The 24,396-nt window shown below is 44.4% G+C and overlaps 1 protein-coding gene across 11 annotated transcripts in view; it reads left to right on the plus strand.

Moving 5' to 3' along the window:
• Nucleotides 1–24,396, plus strand: part of GPBP1L1 (GC-rich promoter binding protein 1 like 1) — a 62,493-nt gene that overhangs the window by 6,191 nt on the left and 31,906 nt on the right. For 5 of the 11 annotated variants that reach the window (XM_051857840.1, XM_070078576.1, XM_008265330.4 and 2 more), the window contains exons 2-3: nucleotides 20,554–21,569; nucleotides 22,147–22,261. In XM_051857840.1, the coding sequence (XP_051713800.1) occupies nucleotides 22,202–22,261 (60 nt within the window). In that variant the 5' untranslated portion in view covers nucleotides 20,554–21,569; nucleotides 22,147–22,201. Of the gene's footprint in view, nucleotides 1–18,202; nucleotides 18,251–20,553; nucleotides 21,570–22,131; nucleotides 22,262–24,396 lie in introns of all 11 variants that reach the window. The other 6 variants (XM_070078573.1, XM_070078572.1, XM_070078577.1 and 3 more) reach the window with 3 other exon arrangements.

Here is a 24,396-nt window from a genome sequence, read left to right on the forward strand (position 1 = left end):
AGTGAACCAGCAGATGGAAGACCTCTCTCTCTGCCTCTGCCTCTCTGTAGCTCTGCCTTTCAAATAAATAAATAAATCTTTTTTTTTAATTTATTTGACAGGTAGAGTTATAGACAGTGAGAGAGACAGAGAGAAAGGTCCTCCCTCCATTGATTCACTCCCCAAATGGCTGATACAGCTGGAGCTATGCCGATTGGAAGGCAGGAGCCAGGTGCTTCTTCCTGGTCTCCCACGCGGGTGAAGGGGCCCGAGCACTTGGGCCATCCTCCACTGCCCTCCCAGGCCACAGCAAAGAGCTGGACTGGAAGAGGAGCAACTGGGACTAGAACCGGTGCCCATATGGGATGGTGACACTGCAGGCAGAGGATTAACCAAGTGAGCCATGGTGCCGGCCCCAATAAATAAATCTTTAAAAAATATATTGAATGGGGCCGGCGCTGTGGTGTAGCGAGTGAACACTCTGGCCTGAAGCGTCAACATCCTATATGGGCGCCTCTCTCTGTATAACTCTGACTTTCAAATTTAAAAAAAAAAATCTTTAAAAAAAATATTGGAGGCTCTACACTAGTGTCAGTGTACTAGGAGCTAGATAACTTCTTGGCCATGAAACGTTATTCCTGCTACCAGAGAACTGTACAATTAACAGATAAGCACAAAAATACTTGCAGGGTAACAACATAGAAATTTTTATTTTTTAAAGGGGTTGATTTTATCATAGTTAAATTTTCCTTCCCTTTTTTTTTAAGATTTATTTAATTTATTTGAAAGAGTTACAGAGAGAGAGGAGAGGCAGAGAGAGAGAGAGAGAGAGAGAGAGACAGTCAGTCTTCCATCCGCTGATTCATTCCCCAGTTGGCTGCAACTGCCAGAGCTGCGCCGATCCAAAGCCAGGAGCTTCCTCCAGGTCCCCCACGGGGTGCCAGGGGCCGAAGGACTTGGGCCATCTTTTACTGCTTTCCCAGCCGCCCATGTGGGATGCTGGTGCCTCAGGCCAGGGCATTATCCTGCTGTGCCACAGTGCTGGTCCCCCTTCCTTTTCTATAATAAAGCTACTTAGCCTTAAGTTACCCATACTTCAGACTAGAAAATCATCCACACAAACAGCTTTAATACCTTTTTCTGAATACCAGATTATTTGTAGAGTACTTTTTTTTTCCCCCATGAAAAATCTCATTGATGTAAGTTTGGCTCTTCTCTAAATTTAACTTTAAATCCTTGTTTTTGATTATCATGAGTTTAAATTTCAGTGTACAAAAAATTCTTCTCTGAATTATTGCTATCCTTAAAGTCTATAAGTAGAAAAGTGAGTTTGGGGTTTTTTGGGTAGTTAATTAAAAGTTAGAGTTGTTTCAGTTTTTGTGCTGTTTGTAAAATACTCTACTTTTTAATTAGTCTTACCAAGTGTGGTAGGAATGGCAGTGGAAACCGTTTATTCTGGGCTTCATAAGCCAGATGCTGCAGAAGTCATATATACATACATACATATATATACAAATTCTCATTCCTTTAATGTTTATTTAAAATAGATGATACTGATTATCCTGTCTTGTTTTTTCCCTTTTTTGTAAATTGTACTGTAAAATTGAACTAAGTATGATTAGATTTTTAGTAGTTTTATCTCCTGGTTTGGGTTACTGAGGAATAGTTTTTTATTTGTTTAGTCTGCAAATTTCTCTTCAAAGCTGGAATTTTCTTCTGCTGTTTGACCCATAAACTATTAGCATTTTATTCCTTCTTGAATTTTTATTTATTTATTTTTACTTAAAAGGCAGAGGGTGAGAGATTGGATGCATCCGTGGGCCTTGCAGAAACTAGAAACCCAGAAGTCATTTGGAGTTTCCCACATGGGTGGCAGAGACCCATGTATTTGAGCTATCATCTACTGCCTTCCAGGTGGCCTATTAACAGGAAGCTGGCTCAAAAGTGGAGTTCTGGGACTTGAACCCAGACACTCTTGATGTGAGATGTGAGATGCCAGTGTCCTGTGCAGCTTTTTTTTTTTTTTTTTTTTTTAGATTTGTTTATTTGAAAGGCAGAATTTACAGAGAGAGAGATGAGAGAAATCTTCCAACTGCTGGTTCACTCCCCAGATGACTGCAGCTGCCAGAACTGGCCTGGTCTGGAGCCAGGAGCTTCATTTGGGATTCCCCAGTAGATGCAGGGGACAAGGACTTGGGCCATCTTCCACTGCTTTCCTCCGGCACATTAGCAGGTTGCTGGGTCAGAAGTTGAGCAACTGAGACTCCAGCCAGTGCCTATATGGGAAGTTGGTGTAACAGGTGGCAGCTTTACCTGCTATGCCACAATGCCACTGCCCCTTCCCTTTTTTCAAGAGTTATTTTTATTTATTTGAAGGAGCTACAGAGAGAGATCTTCCATCCATTGGCTCACTCCCCAAATGGCTGCAGTGATCAGATCTAGGCCAGGTGAAATCCAGGAGCCTGAACTCCATCTGGGTCTCCTGTGTGTGTGGCAGGGGCCCATGTACTTGGGCCATCTTCTGCTTTCCCAGACACATTAGAAGCTGGATGGTAGTGGAGCAGCTGAGACTCAAACTGGTGGTGCTCAGTGGCTTAACCTGCTGCAACACAATGCCGTCTGCGAGAAGAGATTTCTTAGATACACTTGAATGAGGCTGGCATTGTAGTGTACCAGTAAAGCTGCTGCCTGTGACTCCGGCATCCCATATTGGCGCCAGTTCATGTCCTGGCTGCTGCACTTCTCATCCAGGTCTCTACTAATTGCCTCGGAAAAAGCACCAAAGATGGTCCAAGTACTTGGTCCCCTGCAACTCACATGGAAGACCTGGATGAAGATCCTGGTTTAGGTCTGGCCCAGTCCTAGCCATTGGGGCCATTTAGGGAGTGGACCAGCAGATGGAAGATCCAGGTCTCTCCCTTTCTCTCTAACACTTTCAAATAAATACATCTTTAAAGAAAAAAAAAACAGATACATTTGTATGTAAAATGAACTTGGAATAGAAAACTTATATCTTGGGGGTAAGTCCTTGCCTAGTAGCTAAAGCATTCATGTGATAAACCTGGAGTCCTGCGTTCTGTTCCTGGGTCCAGATGCTGACTCCAGCTCCTTATGCAGACTCTGGGAGGCAGTGGTGATAATTCAAGAAATTGAGTCGGTCCCTCCCCCCCAACTAGATTGCATTCAAATTCTTGGCTTTGTGCTCCTAATCCCTTGAGGGTATTTGCAGAATGAACTGGTGGATGGAAGCTTTCTCTTGCGTTCTCTCTTCTGCTTCTCAAGTTAAGTAAAATGTGATATAGTAGTCACTATGACAGAAACTCAATTATAAAAAATATAAAGGCTTTTAAAGATTTATTTATTTATTTGAAAGGCAGAGTTACTGAGAGGCAGAGAGAGAGATTTTCCATCCACTGGTTCACTCCCCAGATGGCCACAACTGCCAGAGCTGGGCCGATCAGGAGCCAGGAGTTTCTGCCAGGTCTCCCACACAGATGCAGGGGCCCAAGCACTTGGGCCATCTTGTACTGCTTTCCCAGGCCATAGCAGAGAGCTGGATCAGAAGTGGAGCAGCTGGTGTAGTGGCATAGAGGGTAAAGCCACCGCCTGCAGTGCCCACGTCCCATATGGGCAGCGGTTCAAGTCCTGGCTGCACTACTTCCAATCCAGCTCTCTGCTATGGCCTGGGAAAGCAGTAGAAGATGGCCCAAGTCCTTGGTCCCCTGCACCCACATGGGAAGACCTGAAGGAGGCTCCTGGCTCCTGGCTTTGGAGCAGCACAGCTCTAGCCATTGCAGCCAGTTGGAGAGTGAACCAGCACATCAAGACCTCTGTCTCTGCCTCTCTCTTTCTGATTTTCATATAAATAAATAAATATTTTTTTGACAGAGACAGAGAGAAAGGTCTTCCTTCCGTTGGTTCACCCCCCAAATGGCCGCTACAGCCAGCACACTGTGCTATCTGAAGCCAGGAGCCAGGTGCTTCCTCCTGGTCTCCCATGCGGGTGCAGGGCCCAAGCACTTGGGCCATCCTCCACTGCCTTCCCGGGCCACAGCAGACAGCTGGACTGGAAGAGGAGCAATCGGGACAGAATCCGGCACCCTAACCAGTACTAGAACCCGGATGCCGGCGCCGCAGGCCGAGGATTAGCCTAGTGAGCCACGGCGCTGGCCAATGAATGAATCTTAAAAAAAAAAAAAAAAAGTGGAGTAGCTGGATCTTGACCCCGTGCCCATATGGAATGCCTGCACTGCAGGTGGCAGCTTTACCAGCTGTGCCACAGTGCCAGCCCCTAAAGATTTTTAAATGTCACATAGTCTAGTTATATTCACAAAGAATTAAATCATTTCAGGGTCAGAGAAATTGGAACATTGATAAAGGTTATTTTACTTAGTACTTAGGCCTGCTTGTTTCATAGTGTGGTATGAGCAAATGCTATAGCAAATATAAAAACATTTTGCTAATTTAAAAACATTTCTGGGGCTGGTGTTGGGTCATAGCGGGTAAAGCTACTGCCTGTGATGCTGGTATCCCATATAGGTGCCAGTTCATGCCCCGGCTGCTGCTCTTTTAATCCAGCTCTCTGCTAATGAGTTGGGAAAAGCAGCGCATGATGACTCAAAGGGTTTGGCCCCTGCCACCCATGTGGGAGACCCAAATGAAGTTCTTGGATCCAGGCTCCTAGCTTTGGCCTGGCTCGATCCTGGCCATTGCAGCCATTTAGGGAGTGAACCATTAGATAGAAGGTATCTCTCTCTCTCTGACTTCCAAATAAATATATAAAGCTTTTAATTTAAAAAAAAGCCTTATGATTTCAGATACCTGGATAAAAACCGCTTATAGTAATCTGAATCTCGCTCGTAGAATTAAATATGTAAGATTGCATCAGATAATGAGTATACTTCTGTTTGTTTTATATTTTATAGTCTGATAGGATTAACCTTATCTTGGTCTTATTTTAAGTATACCATTCTTGTTTGGGACTGTTGTGACATAAGTAAATTCAGCCTTTTAGTTGTGGAAGAGTAAGTGTTGATGGTTGGTGAAAAACAATATTCAAGGGAGCATACATTGTAGTACACTGAGTTAAGCACCTGCTTGGGATACTTGTATCTTTGCTTTCTATCCAGCTTCCTGCTGATGGTCCAACTACTTGGTTTCCTGCTACCTAGATAGGTGGCAGATATGGGTGGAGTTCATGGCTTCAGCCTGGCCCAGCCTTGGCTGCCACTGGCATTTGGGAAGCAGATTTTTTTCCCTTCTTTCTGTCTCTCCATTTTTATCACTCTGTGTTTCCAGATAAATAAATAAATAAATCTTAAGGAAAAACAGTATTGAAAAAATAATTTTTACCTGAGAAAGATTATGAATATTATTCCTTTTTAAAGTTTTGTATTAGGGTGAGCATTGTGGGGCAGCTAGCCTGTTAAGCTGCAGCTTGGGGCACCCACATTCCATATTGGAATTAGTTCTACCTGTGCTTCCTATTCAGCTTCCTGGTAATGTGTCCTCAGAGGCAGTGGATTATGGCCCAAGTATTTAGGTTCCTGCCACCCACATGGGAGACTGTATGGAGTTCCTGACTTCTGGGTTAGCCCCAGCTGTTGTGTGCATTTGCAGAGTGAATCAGTAGATGGGCAATCTGTGTGTGTGTGTGTGTGTGTGTCTGTCTGTCTGTCTGTCTGTGTCTGTCACTCTGCTTTTCAAATGGATAAATAAATATTTAGAAAAAAATTGCTTTGTGAAGTTACTTTTGTTTATTATTAAGATTAATTTGAAAGGCATAGTTAACGGGAAGCAGGAGAGAGAGAGAGATCTTCCATTCACTGGTTCACTCCCCAAATGGCCACAACTGCTGGTGCCAGACCAGGCCAAAGTCAGGAGCCAGGAACTTCATCCAGGTCTCCCTAGTGGATATATGGGCCCACGTAATATATGGTTGGAGGAATGAAGCAAAAGAAGGCACAGTGATTAAAGTTTATTACTAATGGTAAGACTGGCAGGAGTACTGTATTGGCTTTAAAAAGATCTTTCCTTGTTTCTTTAGTCTGTGCCATTTTAGCCCCTTACATTATTGCCCTTTTGTGCATCTGAATAGAAGAGATTGCTAGAAAGATTGTGTGCACACATTTGCAAACCTTATGTGAGTACATCAAAACGTTGATGGAAAAATGGAAATAAAAGAGAAGTTTGTTTTGGTGCGCAGTTGAAGTCCATATGTGTATTTTTTTTTTTTTTAAGATTTATTTATTTGAAAGTCAGATTTACACAGAGAGAGCAGAGGCAGAGAGAGAGAGAGGTCTTCCATCTGCTGGTTCACTCCCCAGGTGGCCGGAACAGCCAGAGTTGCACCAATGCAAAGCCAGGAGCCAGGAGCTTGCAGGAGACCAAGGGCTTGGGCCATCTTGTATTGCTTTCCCAGGCCATAGCAGAGAGCTGGATCAGAAGTGGAACAACCGGGTCTTGAATCGGCGCACATTTGGGATGCTGGTGCCCCAGGACAGGGTGTTAACCCGCTGTACCACAGTGCCAGCCCCCATATGTGTATTTTCATAATAGGCATTTTCACAAATTTTGAAGACACTTGATATACATAAATTATTTTAAAAATTGCAGTACAATAAACGTATCTTCTAATTCCATTTTTCTACCAACTTTTTGAAGCCCCCCCATAGATAAACTTTCTTTCTTGGATCCTTGGCAGCCAGAGCAGGGCACGTGATTCAGGCAGTGCCAACTTGGATGTATTTCACTGGGGACTTGCATCTGGAGCAAGAGATGCTAAGAAGCCAGGACAATTTGGAATTCATTCCAGTGGCTATTTGTGGTGGCAGTGCTAGCCGGGTAGTTTCTTAAGCATGCTGTTTCTGTGGTGTGACCTTGGCAGTGGTTTTGACTGCTTAGCATCCCTTGGTTTTTGCTTGTTTGACCAATCAGGGAGTATCTCAGTCATTCTCTGAACTCCCAGTGTTTTGATAAATTTCTTTTTCTATTAAGCTACCTAAACATGGCTTCTTTTTTGCTTTTAATTCAACCAAGAACCCTGATTTGTAAAACTTGCTAATATTTATTATTTCTCTCTTTTTTAAAGATTTATTTATTTATTTGAAAGAGCTACAGAGGGGGGAGGTTTTCCATCTTTTGGTTCACCCCCCCAAATGGCCACAATGGCCGGGTCTGGACCAAGCTTCCCACTTGGGTATTGGGATCCAAGTCCTTGAGTCATCCCTTACTGCCTTCCAGGGTGTGCATTAGCAAGAAGCTGGATCAGAAGCAGAGTAACTGAGACTTGAACCGGGCACTCCCATGTGGGCACCGTAGATGACGATTTAGCTGCTGTACCACATATTGTTTCGGACCCCCCCAACTCCACGGTCCTAACCAATAGTCCAAATGCCTGCGTTTTCCTTTAATAATTTGTTACAAATATATACACACACACACACACACATATATATGTATAGTATAGACTATATAAATATAAATATATAAATATAAACATCACCAAGAAACCCCTAGCTGTTAACTTGGTGCATTTTTCTAGATCATTGTCTGAGCACATACATGGTAGGTTTCTAATGTTTCCTAAAATAGTTGGTGATGCCCACTTTGCGTATGAGTGTATTCAGATTTCTCCCAGCTAATCCAAAAAATGTTTATTACAAGTAGCTGTTGAAACCAGTATCTGATCCTGGACCTTGTTGCATGTTAGTGTAATTTCCTTATGTCTCGTTAACTGTAGTCCTTGTTTTTCAATGACATTGACTTTGAGATTGGGCCTGTTGTCCTGAGAATGGTTTTGTGGAACTGTATCCTTGTATCATGTAGCTTGTTTTTTTTTCCTGATTCATGTGCTTTTCTTTAAAATTTACATGCAAGGCTGGCGGCGTGGCTCATTTGGTTAATCCTCTGCCTTGCGGCACCGGCATCCCATATGGGTGCCGGGTTCTAGTCCCGGTTGCTCCTCTTCCAGTCCAGCTTTCTGCTGTGGCCCGGGAGGGCAGTGGAGGATGGCTTAAGTGCTTGGGCCCCTGCACCCACATGGGAGACCAGGAAGAAGCACTTGGCTCCTGGCTTCAGATTGGCACAGCACCGGCCGTAGCGGCCATTTGGGGGGTGAACCAACGGAAGGAAGACATTTCTCTCTGTCTCTCTCTCACTGTCTATAACTCTGTCAAATAAAAAAAAGTTTACATGCAAAAGGTTTATTGGGATCGCTTACAAATGTGTTTGGCTGTTAACAACATGTATGAGACCAAGTGTCCCAAGCTGCTATAGTCTTCTTTTGAACTGGGGGGAAAGCAACACAACACTAAACAGTTATATTATAGTCTGAATCCTGCTTAGTATTCCTCATTTTGCATCGTGCCATAAAACAAGATGACCTGGTTGACCTATTTGAGTAACTCTAGATTAAGGTGATGGTAGTCTGATCTGTGTATTAAAACAGTCTTCCCCTCCTTGCAACAAGAAACAAACTTTCAGTGTTGGTGTGTCACATGGATGCTAAAAAAATTTCCAGTTCATTGTCAATTATTGACCTAATTTTGGCAGGAGCAGTTTTATTGAGCTATGATCTATATAATGTAAAATATGCACTTATAGCAAAAATTCAGTGGTTTTTGGTATACCACTCATCTATTTTCTGTCTCTGAATGTGCCTTTTCTGGACATTTCATATATCTAGGATCATTCGGTCTTTTCATGTCTGGCTTCTTAACATGTAGCATTATACAATATTTTCAAAGTTAATCCAAGTTATAGTATGTATTAGTACTTCTTGTGGTTGTGTATGATTTCTGGATACTCTAGTGTGAATGTGTCCCCAGAGCTCCTGTGAGGGGGAAAGCAGCAATGTTGAGGGGTGGGACCTTTAAGAGGAGATTTAAGTTTTGAGGGCTTTGTCCTTATGAGTGGAGTAATGTTATTATCTCCAAAATGAATTAGGGAAATGAGTTCCTGATAAAAGGATTCTGTCTCCATCATGTACCTCTACCATGAAATACATACTCACATCTTGCTGCCTATTTAACAACTATACCCAAACATCTGATAGGCTCCTAAAAGTTAAATATGTTCCATAAAATAGTTTCTCTATTAGTAGAAAAGTTTAACAAGATGGCTGCACATAATTTTTAATAGCCATCAGTAGTCATTGAAAGTAAATATCATAAAAGCATCCAAAAAATACAAAGTACCAAGAACAAATCTTTTTAAAAGATATACAAATTATATATGGAGAGCATTTTTTTTTTTTAAGATTTATTTATTTTGAAAGTTTTACACAGAGAAGGAGAGGCAGAGAGAGAGAGGTCTTCCATCTGCTGGTTCACTCCCCAATTGGCCGCAACAGCCGGAGCTGGGCTGATCCGAAGCCAGGAGCTAGGAGCTTCTTCCGGGTCTCCCACATGGATGCAGGAGCCCAAGGACTTGGACCATCTTCTGCTGCTTTCCCAGGCAATAGCAGAGAGCTGGATCGGAAGTGGAGCAGCTGGGACTCAAACCAGTGCCCATATGGGATGCTGGCACTCCAGGCAGTGGCTTTACCCACCATGCCACAGTGCCGGCTCCTGGAGAACATTTTTTTTATATATATAGATTTATTTTATTTGTTTGAAAGGCAGAGTTAAAGAGAGATGGTAGAGACAGAGAGGTCTTCCATCCGCTGGTTCACTCGCCAGATGGCCACAAGGGTTGGAGCTGGGGCAATCCGGAGCCAGGAGTGTCTTCCAGGTTTCCCACGTGGGTGCAGGGGCCCAAGGACTTGGGCCATCTTTTACTGCTTTCCCAGGCTGTAGCAGAGAGCTAGACAGGAAGTATAGCAGCCGGGACTAGAACCGGCACCCATATAGGATGCCGGAGCCTCAGGCCAGGGCTTTAACCCACTGTTTAAAGATGCTAAGGAGGGGCCGGCGCTGTGGCACAGTGGGTTAATGCCCTGGCCTGAAGCGCCGGCATCCCATATGGGCGCCGGTTCTAGTCCCAGCTGCTTCTCTTCCGATCCAGCTCTTTGCTATAGCCTGGGAAAGCAGCGGAGGATGACTCAAGTCCTTGGGCCCCTGCACCCACATGGGAGACCCAGAGGAAGCTCCTGGCTCCTGGCTTCAGATTGGCGCAGCTCCGGCTGTTGTGGCCACTTGGGGAGTGAACCATCGGATGGAAGACCTCTCTGTCTGGCTCTGCCTCTCCTCTCTCTGTGTAACTCTTTCAAATAAATAAATAAAATCTTTAAAAAAAAAAAAAAAAGATGCTAAGGAAATCCTAAGTAAGAGATGGACCATGCTTATGATTTGGAAGATTCATTATGAAAATGTCAGTTCTCGGGCCGGCGCCGCGGCTCACTAGGCTAATCCTCCGCCTTGCGGCGCCGGCATACCGGGTTCTAGTCCCGGTCAGGGCACCAGATACTGTCCCGGTTGCCCCTCTTCCAGGCCAGCTCTCTGCTGTGGCCAGGGAGTGCAGTGGAGGATTGGCCCAAGTGCTTGGGCCCTGCACTCCATGGGAGACCAGGAGAAGTACCTGGCTCCTGCCTTTGGATCAGCGCAGTGTGTTGGCCGCAGTGGCCATTGGAGGGTGAACCAATGGCAAAAGGAAGACCTTTCTCTCTGTCTCTCTCTCTCACTGTCCACTCTGCCTGTCCAAAAAAAAAAAAAAAAAGAAAAGAAAAGAAAAAAGAAAAATGTCAGTTCTCTATGGAGGGTTTCAAAGAGTTTGTGGAAAAATTGGAATTAAAGGTAAGTTATCTTGATGCTAAAGAATTTAAAATCCATGCATAGTTGTCATAATAGACATTCCATTAACTTTTTGAAGACCCTTTGTAATGTTCTAGATTCATTGTTCTAAGTAATGTCATAATATTTTTCTTAGTTTTTTTCCCACAAATTCGATATGATTGTTTCTCAATTTATATGAGAGCCAAAAATAGCCAATGTCTTCAGTAAAGTTATATTGTAGGAGTGTGGCCTTGACCTGCTACATAGCAAGATGTTATAAAGCCAAGATAGTTAAGATACATGGTAGTAGTGTAGTAATAGATAAATACACCAGTGGAACTGAAGCCTTGGGCACAAGACCCACATATATAAGTAAGTAGAAATGATTTATGATAAGAGCTGGCTTTACAATTGTGTGAAGAAGGAATACTTCTGGGGCAATAGGTTATTTGACTTGAACTGCATTCCATAAACAAATCAGTTTGGACTGTTGAAGTCTTACTTCCCAAATGCTTACAACAGCTTGTGGTGGGCCATACTGAAGCCAGGAGTCCAGAACTCAGTCTGGGTTTCAACATAGGTAGCAGGGATCCAAATATTTGAGCTATCACCTCCTGCCTCCCAGGGTATGCATTTGCAAGAAGCTAGAATAGAGAGTAGAACCTGGGCTTGAAACCAGGTGCTCCAAGCAGCAGCTTAACCCCTGTGCCAAATGTCTATCTTTGAAGTCTTAACTTGTGAAAGCCAAAGCTAGGGCTGGCACTGTGTTGTAGCAGGTAAAGCCGCTGCCTGTAGCGGCGCCCATCCCTTATAGGCGCCAGTTCAAGTCTTGGCTGCTCCATTTCCAATCCAGTTCTCTGCTATGGCCTGGGAAAATAATAGAAGATGGCCCAAGTTCTTGGGCCCCTGCACCTATATGGGAGATCCAGTAGAAGCTCCTGACTCCTGGCTTTGGATAGGCGCAGCTCTGGCTGTTGTGGCCAGTTGGGGAGTGAACCATCGGATGGAAGACCTCTTTCTCAGGCTCTCTGTAACTCTTTCAAATAAAATAAATAAATCTTGAAGAAAAAAAAAAGAGACAAAGCTATAAAACTTACATATTATGTAGGTGCATTCTTAGAACTTTGAAGAAGAGAGCTTATTATAAGACAAAAATGTAAATCACAGGGGCCTACAGTGTGGCACAGTGGGTTAAGCTGCCTGTTGCGACATGGGCATCCTGAGCATCTGTGTTGCCATGCCAGTTGAAGTTTCTGCTTTCAATCCAGTTTCCTGTAATGTGCCTGGGAAGCAGCAGATGTTGCAAGACTAGGATGGAGTTCCTGGCTTTGGCCTGGTCCAAACCTGGATGTTGCAGCCACTGGGGAGTGACCCAGAGAATGGAAGATCTGTCTCTCTCAATCTCACCTTCAAATAAATATATTTCTAAAAAAGTCATAAAAGAAGCAGTCACAACTTTCACTAAATGAAGAACTTTTGTTCATCAAAAGACAGTTAAAAGGGCTAGCACTGTACGGCCGGTGCCGCGGCTCAGTAGGCTAATCCTCCACCTAGCAGTGCTGGCACGCCGGTTCTAGTCCCGGTCGAGGCGCCGGATTCTGTCCCAGTTGCCCCCCTTCCAGGCCAGCTCTCTGCTATGGCCCGGGAGTGCAGTGGAGGATGGCCCAAGTGCTTGGGCCCTGCACCCCATGGGAGACCAGGAGAAGCACCTGGCTCCTGCCTTCGGATCAGCGCGATGCGCCGGCCGCAGCGGCCATTGGAGAGTGAACCAACGGCAAAAGGAAGACCTTTCTCTCTGTCTCTCTCTCTCACTGTCCACTCTGCCTGTTAAAAAAAAAAAAGGGTGGGGTGCTAGCACTGTAGCGGAGCAGGTAAAGCTGCCACCTGCAGTGCTGGCATCCATATGGGCACCGATTTGAGTCCCGGCTGCTCCACTTCCTATCCAGCTCTCTGCTATGGTCTAGGAAAGCAGTAGAAGATGGCCCAAGTCCTTGGTCCCCTGCACCCACTTGGGAAGATCCGGAGGAAGGTCCGGGCTCCAGGCTTCGGGCCGGCGTAGCTCCGGCCATTGAGGCCAAATGGGGAGTGAACCAGCAGATGGAAAACTCTGTCTCTCCCTCTCTCTCTGTAACTCTGACTTTCAAATAAATAAATAGATCTTCAAAAAAGAAAAGACAGTTAAAAGAATATCAAATGATAGTCCATGAAGGGAAGAAAGGGTATTTGCAAAACTAGTAATCAAAGGATTGGTATAGCCCAAAGAAGAATGATAATAAGATAGAAAGGGGTATTTTACAAAAAAGTAAGCACAGTGAACTGATAGTTTAAAAGATGCAAATGAAGACCACAGTAGGTGGTAACATTATTATTTTTTTTAGGATGTTTTAAATTATGGCCGGTGCTGCGGCTCAATAGGCTAATACTCCGCCTTGCGGCGCCGGCACACCGGGTTCTAGTCCAGGTCGGGGCGCCAGATTGTTTCCCGGTTGCCCATCTTCCAGGCCAGCTCTCTGCTGTGGCCCGGGAATGGCAGTGGAGGATGGCCCAAGTCCTTGGGACCTGCACCCCATGGGAGATCAGGAGAAGTACCTGGCTCCTGCCATTGGATCAGCGCGGTGCGCCGGCTGCAGCGCGCCGGCCGTGGTGGCCACTGGAGGGTAAACCAACGGCAATAGGAAGACCTTTCTCTCCGTCTCTCTTTCTCACTATCCACTCTGCCTGTCAAAAAAAAAAAAAATGTTTTAAATTATTTGAGAGTAGAGAAACAGGCAGAGAGAGGGAGAGACAGAGAAAGGTCTTCCATCTGCTGGATCACCCCTAAATATCTGCGAGGGCTGGAGCTGGGCAACCTGAAGCCAGGAGCTTCTTCGAGGTCTCCTATGTGAGTACAGGGCCCAAGTGCTTGGGCCACCTGCTGCTGCTTTCTCAAGCCATGACAGAGAGCTGGATTGTAAGTGGAACAGCTGGGACTGGAACCAGCACCCATAGGGGAAGCTGGCACTGAAGGCGGAGGCGCTTAGCTTGCTATACCAGGTGGTCACCATTTTATGCCTCCAGCAAAGTCTGGCTAGGTGGGGAAGGAGAAGCAAGCTCTTTAAATACTGCTACTCATGGTGTAAACTGGTAACTCCTGATTTGAACACAATTTGAATTTTCTTCATGAAATTGAATATGTGTCATGCTACTAGTCCATTTATTTACACTCAATCAGCAAATACTTACATGCCACAGTATTCTAGGTGTTTGGTGTTAGCTAAAGAAAAAGTGTTGTAAATACTATGGGAAAATGTTGGTAAACTAAAAACATCTCAAAATTGGGCCAACTTCATATTCTTCACTTTTGTGGATATGAGTTCTAGGAAATTTTTTTACACATATTGGAAAGGCAGGGAAGTGGGGAGAGAGATCTTCTCTCTGCTGGTTTGCTCCCCAAGTGGCCATGACAGCTAAGACAGGGCCAGGCAGGAGCCAGGAATTGCGTCTTTTCTAGTCTCCCACTTGAGTGGCAGGGTCTCAAGCACTTGGGACATCTTCTATTGCCTTCACAGGAGCATTAGCAGGAAGCTAGATAAGAAGCAGGGCAGCCAGGTCTTTTTTTAAATTTATTTATTTGAAACAGTTAGAAGCAAAGAGAGAAAGAAAATCTTCCATCCTTCCATCAACTTATTCACTCCCCAAATGGCCACAAGGCTGGAACTGGGCCTAGCTAATCCAAAGCCAGGAGCCGGGAGACTCCTCCGGTTCTCCCACATGGGTGCAGGAGCCCAAGGACCTGGACTATCTTCCACTGCCCTCCCAGGCCACAGCAGAGAGCTGGATCAGAAGTAGGGCAGCCAGAACTTGATCTGGTACCCATATGGGATGCCAGCACTGGAGACGACAGCCACAGTGCCAGCCCCCTTCCCCATAGGCTATTAAAAATGAAAGATGTTTGTTAGGAGAAAATAAGCTATCCTTTTTTTTTTTTTTTTTTTTTTTTTTTTTTTTTTTTTTTTTTTTGACAGGCAGAGTGGACAGTGAGAGAGAGAGACAGAGAGAAAGGTCTTCCTTTGCCGTTCGTTCACCCTCCAATGGCCGCCGCGGTAGGCGCGCTGCGGCCAGCGCACCGCGCTGATCCGATGGCAGGAGCCAGGAGCCAGGTGCTTTTCCTGGTCTCCCATGGGGTGCAGGGCCCAAGCACCTGGGCCATCCTCCACTGCACTCCCTGGCCACAGCAGAGGGCTGGCCTGGAAGAGGGGCAACCGGGACAGAATCCGGCGCCCCGACCGGGACTAGAACCCGGTGTGCCGGCGCCGCTAGGCGGAGGATTAGCCTAGTGAGCCGCGGCGCCGGCCAAAATAAGCTATCCTTATAAATTATTTTATATAGTATAGATAGAATAGAAATGTCATTTCATAGGAGATGTGTTTAAAATGAACTTTTTAAAAAAAAAAGATTTATTTATTTGAAAGAGTTACACAGAGAAGGAGAGGCAGAGAGGTCTCCCATCTGCTGGTTCACTCGCCAATTGACTGCAATAGCTGGAGCTGCACTGATGTGAAGCCAGCAGCCAGGAGCTCGTTCTGGGTCTCCCACGCAGGTGCAGGGGCCCAAAGACGTGGGCCATCCTGCACTGTTTTCCTAGGCCATAGCAGAGAGCTGGATCGGAAGAGCAGCAGCTGGGACTAGAACCAGTGTCCATATGGGATGCTGGCGCCGCAGGCACAGGTTTAACCTGCTGTACCATGGTGCGGTCCCCAGTAGCTAATTCTTAAAAAAAAAAAAAAAAAAAAAAAAAGGACTCAATACTAAGCAAAGCCCTCAGTTAGTCACTACATAAATAACCTCAGCCGTAGAATGCATCATTGAAGAACTTTGCAGAACAAAGTAGTTTCATTACAGAAGCATTTGACTATTAAAATAAAGCAAAAGGCCCATAATTCCCCATCTTAATAAAGTTGTAATTGGCATGCTGGCATTTTTCATTTTAGTACTTCATTTCCAGAATAGGAATTTCTTTGGTCTTCACTGTGTTTATTCTCTTCCACTAAACACTTAGATTAAGCATGCAAACTTTCATCACACACAGTACATATACATGCAGAGGTCAGACTGTAGAAGTATACTGAGAGTGGTGGATAAGTATTCTTACAGGATATATAACTACTTTTAGAATTTTTAATTCTATAGGAGCACAGCATTGCCAGGTTAATGCTTCTGGAATCACTGTCTCAGTTAGGACTACATTACAGGTACTTGAGATTGAGTTGTACAAGACTAAAATGGTGGTGCATGTCATTGAGAAAACTCGAGTATCTTTAGTGATGTTTAAAATTAAAGTATTTTTCCTTTGTGTTTAACAGTTTACTAAGTGATTCATCGCCCTTCCTTGAACTTCAATTCTCTGAATTTTGAGAGTGAACTAGTAGATGGAAGAGCTGTCTTGCTCTCTGCCTTTTTTTTTTTTTTTTTTTTTGACAGAGTGGACAGTGAGAGAGACAGAGAGAAAGGTCTTCCTTTGCCGTTGGTTCACCCTCCAATGGCCGCTGCGGCCGGCGCACCGCGCTGATCCGATGGCAGGAGCCAGGAGCCAGGTGCTTCTCCTGGTCTCCCATGGGGTGCAGGGCCCAAGCACTTGGGCCATCCTCTACTGTACTCCCTGGCCACAGCAGAGAGCTGGCCTGGAAGAGGGGCAACCGGAACAGAATCCAGCGCCCCGACCGGGACTAGAACCTGGTGTGCCGGCGCCGCTAGGCGGAGGATTAGCCTAGTGAGCCGCGGTGCTGGCCTCTCTGCCTTTCAAATAAAAGAAAAGAACAATTTTTTTTTTAAGATTGAAAAAAAGAAAATGTGCCTTCCTCAGAGCCTCTACTCAGTCCTGTTTAAAAAAAAAAATTCTAGACTGGACTGCAGAACCAGTGTCAAGGAATTTATCCTTAAACTGTTCTTTCTGCAGGCTACCCTGGAACTTCAAGCCTGGGCCAATATGCAACCTGTCCTATCCCAATTCACTTAACAGGGCACCCACTTGTGTGAGAAGCAAGAGAGCAAACTCTATGGGTACAGATTCATCATATCTTCACCTGATACTGTTAGAAGGAAAGTTTTTCTGATTCACATTTAAAAGTCAAGGGGGAGGGGCCAGCACTGTGGCAGGGCAGGTAAAGCCAGCAGTGCCAGCATCCCATATGGGTGCTGGTTCGAGTCCCGGCTGCTGCACTTCCAATCCAGCTCTCTGCTATGGCCTGGGAAAGTAGTACAAGATGGCGCAAGTCCTTGGGCCCCCGCACCCACGTGGGAAACCCAGAAGAAGCTCTTGGCTCCTCGCTTCAGAACAGTACAGCACCAGCCAATTGGGGAGTGAACCAGCGGATGGAAGACCTCTCTCTCTAGGCCTGTCCTCCTCTCTCTCTGTGTAACTCTGACTTTCGCATAAATAAATACATCTTAAAAAAAAGTTAAGGGAGAGTATATAATAATTTATATTGAAACTATCCAGTTTTTATTTAAAACTTTTTTTTAAAGAATTACTTTATTTGAAAAAGTTACATAGAGGTAGAGCCAGAGAGAGAGAGAGATGTCTTCCATTCTGCTTGTTCAGTCCCCCAATGACTGCAACGGCCAGAGCTGAGCTGATCTGAAGCCAGGAGCCAGGAGCTTCTTCCAGGTCTCCCATGCAAGTGCAGGGGCCCAAGGAGTTGGACCATCTTTTACTGCTTTCCCAGGCCACAGCAGAGAACTGGATCTGAAGTGGAGCAGCCGGGTCTTAAACTGGCGTCCATATGGAATGCCGGCGCTGCAGGCTGGGGCTTTAACCCACTGCACCACAGCGCCAGTCCCTATCTAAAACTTTTTAAAATTTATTTATTTATTTTTGACGGGCAGAGTGGACAGTAAGAGAGAGAGACAGAAAGGTCTTCCTTTTGCCGTTGGTTCACCCTCCAATGGCCGCCACTGCTGGCGGGCCGCGGCCGGCGCACCGCGCTGATCCAAAGGCAGGAGCCAGGTGCTTCTGGTCTTCCATGGGGTAGCAGGGCCCAAGCACTTGGGCCATCCTCCACTGCCTTCCTGGGCCACAGCAGAGAGCTGGCCTGGAAGAGGGGCAACCGGGAAAGAATCCAGCGCCCCAACTGGGACTAGAACCCGGTGTGCCGGCGCCGCAAGGTGGAGGATTAGCCTATTGAGCCGCAGCGCCAGCCTAAAATTTCTTTTCATTTTATTTGAAAGACAGACAAAATTATTCCATCCACTGGTTCATCCCCTAAATGCCGGTGGTAACCAGAACTCAATCTGGGTTTCCCCCATAGGTAACAGTGACCCAGTCACTTGAATAGGCATTCTCTGCAGATTCCCAGGGTCCGTATTAGCAAGAAGTTGAAATTAAAAGCAGAGCTGGCTGGTCTTAAACCAGGCACTTATTCCAGTATAGGATGCAGTCTTCGCAAGCAGTCCTATTTCTTTTCTTTAAAATATCTTTTTTTTTTTTATCGTCTGTGTTTTTTCTAACTTGTTTTGTTCTCCTTTCTCTTTAGGTTTGCTTTATAGTGCTTATTTCCCATCTTATTGATAAGAATGCTTAGGTAAATTTGTTTTTAGTCTTGTTTAAAGAAAAATGTAGTTAAAGCTCATTTTCCCTTAAGTACTACTCTGGTTTTTATATTCCACTTACCCATGGTATTGTATTTCTATTTAAAGTATTGGAAGTTTTATCATTGCCTCCTTTTCTCCCACAGTAAGAATTATGGCTCCCATTTTTTCTTAATGTTTATTTCTAAAATCAGTTCCCAGTTTGTAACCAGCCTTTAGCTATCACATCTCCCCTTGCACAGATATCTTCCTCACCACACCCAGGTTGCAACATCTGTGTAGGACATCTTGCTACATTAAAGCCCTAGATCTGGTTGGCCTTGTTCCTCCTCCAGGATGCTCTCCTCATTCTACTCATGCTCCCACACTGCATTAGGCTATCCTCCCATTGATATACTTTGCTTACACTGCTGTGAATGAGCTGCACCCTGTTTGGGGCTTCTGCAGCTCCTCCCTTTGCTTGATCCTTACCTTATTTGACCTTACTTTATGATTTCTGAGAAGAAATTCTTCAGGAAGAGGAAATGGAAACAGCAAGAGAAAGTTATTTTCTTTTTCAAGATTGATTGATTTATTTGATAGGAGAGTTGTCAGAGATTGTTCATCCATTGATTCATTCCACAAATGATCACAACAGCTGGGGCTGGGCCAGGCTGAAGCCAGGAGCCTGAAACTCTATCCAAGTCATCTCCCACCTGGATGGCAGAGCCCTATAAGTACTTGAGCCACCTTGCACTGGTTTCTCAGGCATTTTACTAGGTAGCTGGATTGGAAGTGGAGCAGCCAGGGTTTCAGTGCCCACATGGGACACTATGTTTTAGGTGACCACCTACCCCATGGGTTACCGTGCCAGTCACTCCCTTTATAATTTTGATATATAAACTTAAAAATTACATTGTTCAGATCTTCCATCTTTTTATCTGCTTGTCTAATCAATAGCTTTTATAAAAAAATATTTATTTATTTCAAAGTCAGAGTTATGCAGAGAGAGAAAAGTCTTCCATCCACTGGTTCACTCCCCAATTGGCCACAGTGGCTGCTGCCTCCCAGGGTGCATTAGGAGGAAGCAAGATCAGAAGTGGAGTAGCCAGGACTCCAACCAGCACTGTGACATAGGATGTGGTTATCACAGTTGGTGGCTTAATCTCACTGTGCCATAGCATGTATCCTTGGTACCTCTTGATTTGATTTTTTTTCCCTGAAGAAGATAATTACTGTTCTGAATTTGATGTTTCTAATTCCCATGAAGTTAAAGTAGAGTATGGCCGCTTTGTAAAATATGTGAAAAATGGCCGGCACGGCGGCTTGACAGGCTAATACTCTGCCTGCGGCGCTGGCACACCGGGTTCTAGTCCCAGTAAGGGTGCCGGATTCTGTCCCGGTTGCTCCTCTTCCAGGCCAGCTCTGCTATGGCCCAGGAGTGCAGTGGAGGTTGGCCCAAGTCCTTGGGCCCTGCACCTGCATGGGAGACCAGGAGAAGCACCTGGCTCCTGGCTTTGGATCAGCGCAATGTGCCGGCCACAGCGCGGTGGCCATTGGAGGGTGAACCACCAACAGCAAAGGAAGACCTTTCTCTCTGTCTCTGTCTCTCTCACTGTCCACTCTGCCTGTCAAAAAAAAAAAAAAAAAAAGTGAAAAATTTAATCTAAACTAGAATTTACTAGTGTAGACCAGAATTTCCCATAGTTACAAATGTTTTGCAGCATAGTTGCAAAAGAAAGCCTCAAGTCCCTCGAAAAATGTTGGGAATTTCACAAATTTTTGTGATGTCTCAGTGCATTTAGAATTCGTTATTAAAAGTTTTGACTCTCCTTAGTTGATAGCTAGGTATGTAGAACTATGTATCATATAAATACATGGGGAGTACTAAAGTAGATGTCTTTTATTAATGATCTAACTGTGAATAATAGGGAATCATTACATTTTGATGACCGTGGTAATATGCCAGCATGCTGTTAGTTTCTTAAGCCACTTTGCAATCTGTTTCTTTTGTGGGAGAAACATAACTCTAAAAGATGCATTAATTTGCATTTTGGAATTATTTCATAGCTAATTGGAGAAACGGTTTTATAAAAAAGACAAAGTGTTCAGGTGACTTTTCTAAAATCTTTAGAAGGTTTATATCCAGTTACATTGTTACAGGTGATGGCACATTAAGTTAATACATAGACTGAACCTGTGTTTTGACTCTGAGGACCTTGGTGTAGTCATTTGATGATACTTTAAGCAGTGTGTATGACAGTGACTTTTTTGCTTTTTGTGATTCTGTGTGTTACTTTGTTTTTTTCATTTACAGAGTGGTGAATTTGTGTGGCCTTTTTAATGATTGAAATGGATCCAAAATAATAAGTGATTTCTCTACTGAAGCATTGAAGACTCTCTGAATCACCTTCCAGTAGCTGGATTCAGTTTGGGGGAAGGAGCAGAGCAAGTAAAATAAAGAAACCAGAAGAGAAGCAAACCTCATTTTGGAACTGTCTTTCTCCTTGTCTATCCTTTACTCCTCTCTTTTTACTTATTTGAATTTTGCTCTGAATTTATGAACACCAAAGAAACAGAATATACATTTAGGAGCTTTATACCAAGAAATTTGCCTTGAAAGCTGCTATTCCTTGGAGGGAAAAGTATATCAAATTCCTGATTTTTTTTTAATTTTATAAACAAGATTTCTCCTATCCTTAGATTTTGAAGGTTAAGACAAGTATAGATATATATCTGCACACTTTTTAGTAGTTGTGTGAGAATAACGAGATTTATGTTTTAAGGGCTTTGTCATGTGGATATTTTGCCACTGGAGTTGACTACTCAGAAGATCTTTTATAGTGCTTTAATATTTTATTTTTCATTTATCACCTTAATGACAGTGTTTGCCCACATATGAGCTTACCTGTCTCTCTAGCTATGACCTTGTTATGAACAGTGTTTACACTCACTGTGCAAATGCCCATGTATTACCCATTTAAGCAACAACATAGTGCCATTACTCAAGGAAGTTGAATGAGGTGAATGTAGACATAGCTCTTTCCCCTTCCCCCCTTTTTAAATGTAACAAATACTTTTTATGTTCCCCTTCCCCCTTCCCCTCCCCCCTTCCCCCCATTTGGAAACGTGTCAGAAACTAGATAGTTTAAGATGAGCAATTGAGGGGACTGAGAGAGATCCACGCGGAGCCTGGCATTTTCTGTGCTTCATCACAAGGCGTGCTGCTGGCCAGGCTACTAAAGCACCCTTTTCACAAGAAAATCTCGTGGGAGATCCAGCTGGCAGACTCAAGGAGTTCAAGAAACAGGACCACAGAGGTTACACTCTGGGGTAAATATTTACCATATGTCTTAACTTTGAGAGAAAACTGTATGTATGCCATGACAAATATCCATTGCTTTGTGAAGTATTTAATTTTAGAGAATATCATTGTGTTGATTTGGAGACACCGACAGAGCTCTAAGGAAAACTGGTACTAGTTAGTTTGAGAAAACTAATGTGGAGTAAATTGAAAAACTCTTTTGAGATGTCCTATCTTCCATCCCTAGGAAGATCTACTGCTTTTGCCAGAAGTTACCCAAATACCTAAAGCAGATTAAATCCCTTTCCATAAATATCTGTAGTAAAAGTAGGTGTTAATGCTCCATATTCTTTGAATATAACTCAGTGACTCATTAGCTTCCTTCATTTAATCTTCCAGATCCATGTCATATTTTTTGTTATGGTTTTTTTGCAGTCATTAATTTACAGATCTTTGCTTTAGTTTAGAATCTTTAATAAGTAGTCTGTAGAGAGGGTCAGAGGGCAAGTCTTTCTGTAAAAGAAATCTTAGGATAATTCTAGATTCATTTACACGTTGGTATCAGATTCTGGCAAACATAAGTGATTTTAGTTGTCTCATTTTCAGATCCTGGCCATGAGGTTGGATGCCTCACCTTGCTAAAAAGAGACACTGGACCTAAATGGCGCAGCATGACTTTGTTCCTGCTTGGCTAAATTTCTCAACACCACAGTCAGCTAAGGTACTTTTCTCCATTCCTATAGTAACTGTCGAGATACTAGTTCATTTTCGTCCATAGTTGGCCTGTAGCCTCTGTTGTACAGTGTTAGGGGTTTTGTGTGGTTGGATTTTTTTTGTTGTAGTTTGGTGTTGTTTTGTTTTTTGTTTTTTTTTTTGTTTTTTTTTTTTTTAATTTATTTATTTTTTGACAGAGTGGACAGTGAGGGGGGGGGGTCTTCCTTTTCCATTGGTTCACCCCACGATGGCTGCTGAGGCCGGCGCACCGCGCTGATCCAAAGCCAGGAGCCAGGTGCTTCTCCTGGTCTCCCATGTGGGTTCAGGGCCCAAGTATTTGGGCCATCCTCCACTGCACTCCTGGGCCACAGCAGAGAGCTGGCCTGGAAGAGGGGCAACCGGGACAGAATCCGGCGCCCCAACCGGGACTAGAACCCGGTGTGCCGGCGCTGCTAGGCGGAGGATTAGCCTAGTGAGCCGCGGCGCTGGCCGATACCTTCCTTTTAATAGGAATTAGTAATTAAACAGTTTACATCAGTATGTATCTTATTACAGCTGGTGTCCTTTTTTTTTTTTTTTTTTTTTTTTTTTTTTTTCCCATTCTGAGTTTTTCTCATTGCATGATGCACTTAAGGCTTTTGTATTAGCTGCAGCATACTTTGTCAGACATAAAGGGGCAAAGGTGAAAGTGAAATGCCCCTTGAGTAAACAAGCCTTTGGAATGTGTGCACATTTATCTGTAGCAGATATGGAAAAGAAAAGGGGAAAGACAGTGATTGTTCAGCTGCCTTGAGCACTTTGATAGCTCAAGCACTTGGGTCCCTGCCATCCATGTGGGAGATTTGGGTGGAGTTCCTGACGTCTGGGTTTGACCTGGCCTAACCTGGCTGTTGTAGACATTTGGGGAATAAACTTGTGGATGGGAAATCTCTCTGGATTTCAAGTAAAAAGAAAATACATTTTTAAAATATTCTTTAATTTTTTTTGAAAAATATGCAAATCTTATACCTACAAAGATATAAGTAAAAAATATATTTTTAATTTATTTGAAAGGTAGAAGGAGAGGGAAAGATAGAGATAGAGAGATCAATCCTCCCATCTGCTGGTTCATTTCCTAAATGGCCACAATGGTCAGGGCAGGGCCAGACTGAAGCCAGGGGCCAGGAGCTTCCTCTGGATCTCCCATGTGGGTGCAGAGGCCCAAGAACTTGGACTCTTCTCCACTGCTTTCTCAGGTGCTTTTTCCAGAGAGCTAGAATTTGAACCAGTGCCTGTAAGGGATGCTGGCATTGCAGGTGGCGGCTTAACCTGTTTTGTCACAGTGCTGGCCCCAAAGAGTAATTCTTTTTAACACAATGAACTAAGTAGAATAATTAGAAGATAACTGTTGGGCTGGTGCTGTGGTATAGTGGATAAAGCCACCGCCTGCAGTGCCGGCATCCCACATGGGCGCCGGTTTGAGTCCCAGCTGCTCCACTTCTGATCCAGCTCTCTACTATGCCCTGGGAAAGCAATGTAGGATGACCCAAGTTCTTGGGCCCCTGCACCCACATGAGAGACTCAAAAGAAGCTCCTGGCTCCTGGCTTTGGATTGGCACAGCTCCAGCCATTGTGGCCCATTGGGGAGTAAACCAGCGGATGGAAGACTGCTCTCTCTCTCTTTGCCTCTTCTTCTCTCTCTGTGTAACTCTGCCTTTCAAATAAATAAATCTTTTTTTTTTTTTTTTTTTTTGACAGGCAGAGTGGACAGTGAGAGAGAGAGACAGAGAGAGAAAGGTCTTCCTTTGCCGTTGGTTCACCCTCCAATGGCCGCCGCTGCAGCCGGCGCACCGCGCTGATCCGATGGCAGGAGCCAGGATCCAGGTGCTTTTCCTGGTCTCCCATGGGGTGTAGGGCCCAAGCACCTGGGCCATCCTCCACTGCACTCCCTGGCCATAGCAGAGAGCTGGCCTGGAAGAGGGGCAACCGGGACAGAATCCGGCGCCCTGACCGGGACTAGAACCCGGTGTGCCGGCGCCGCAAGGTGGAGGATTAGCCTGTTGAGCCACGGCGCCGGCAATAAATCTTTTTTTAAAACAAAAAAAAACTATTTCATTATTTTCCAATAAAGCAAAGTTGTGTTGTTTTTGCATAAGGATAGAC

The sequence above is a fragment of the Oryctolagus cuniculus genome, chromosome 7 (assembly GCF_964237555.1).
Source record: "Oryctolagus cuniculus chromosome 7, mOryCun1.1, whole genome shotgun sequence".
Lineage (NCBI taxonomy): Eukaryota > Metazoa > Chordata > Mammalia > Lagomorpha > Leporidae > Oryctolagus > Oryctolagus cuniculus.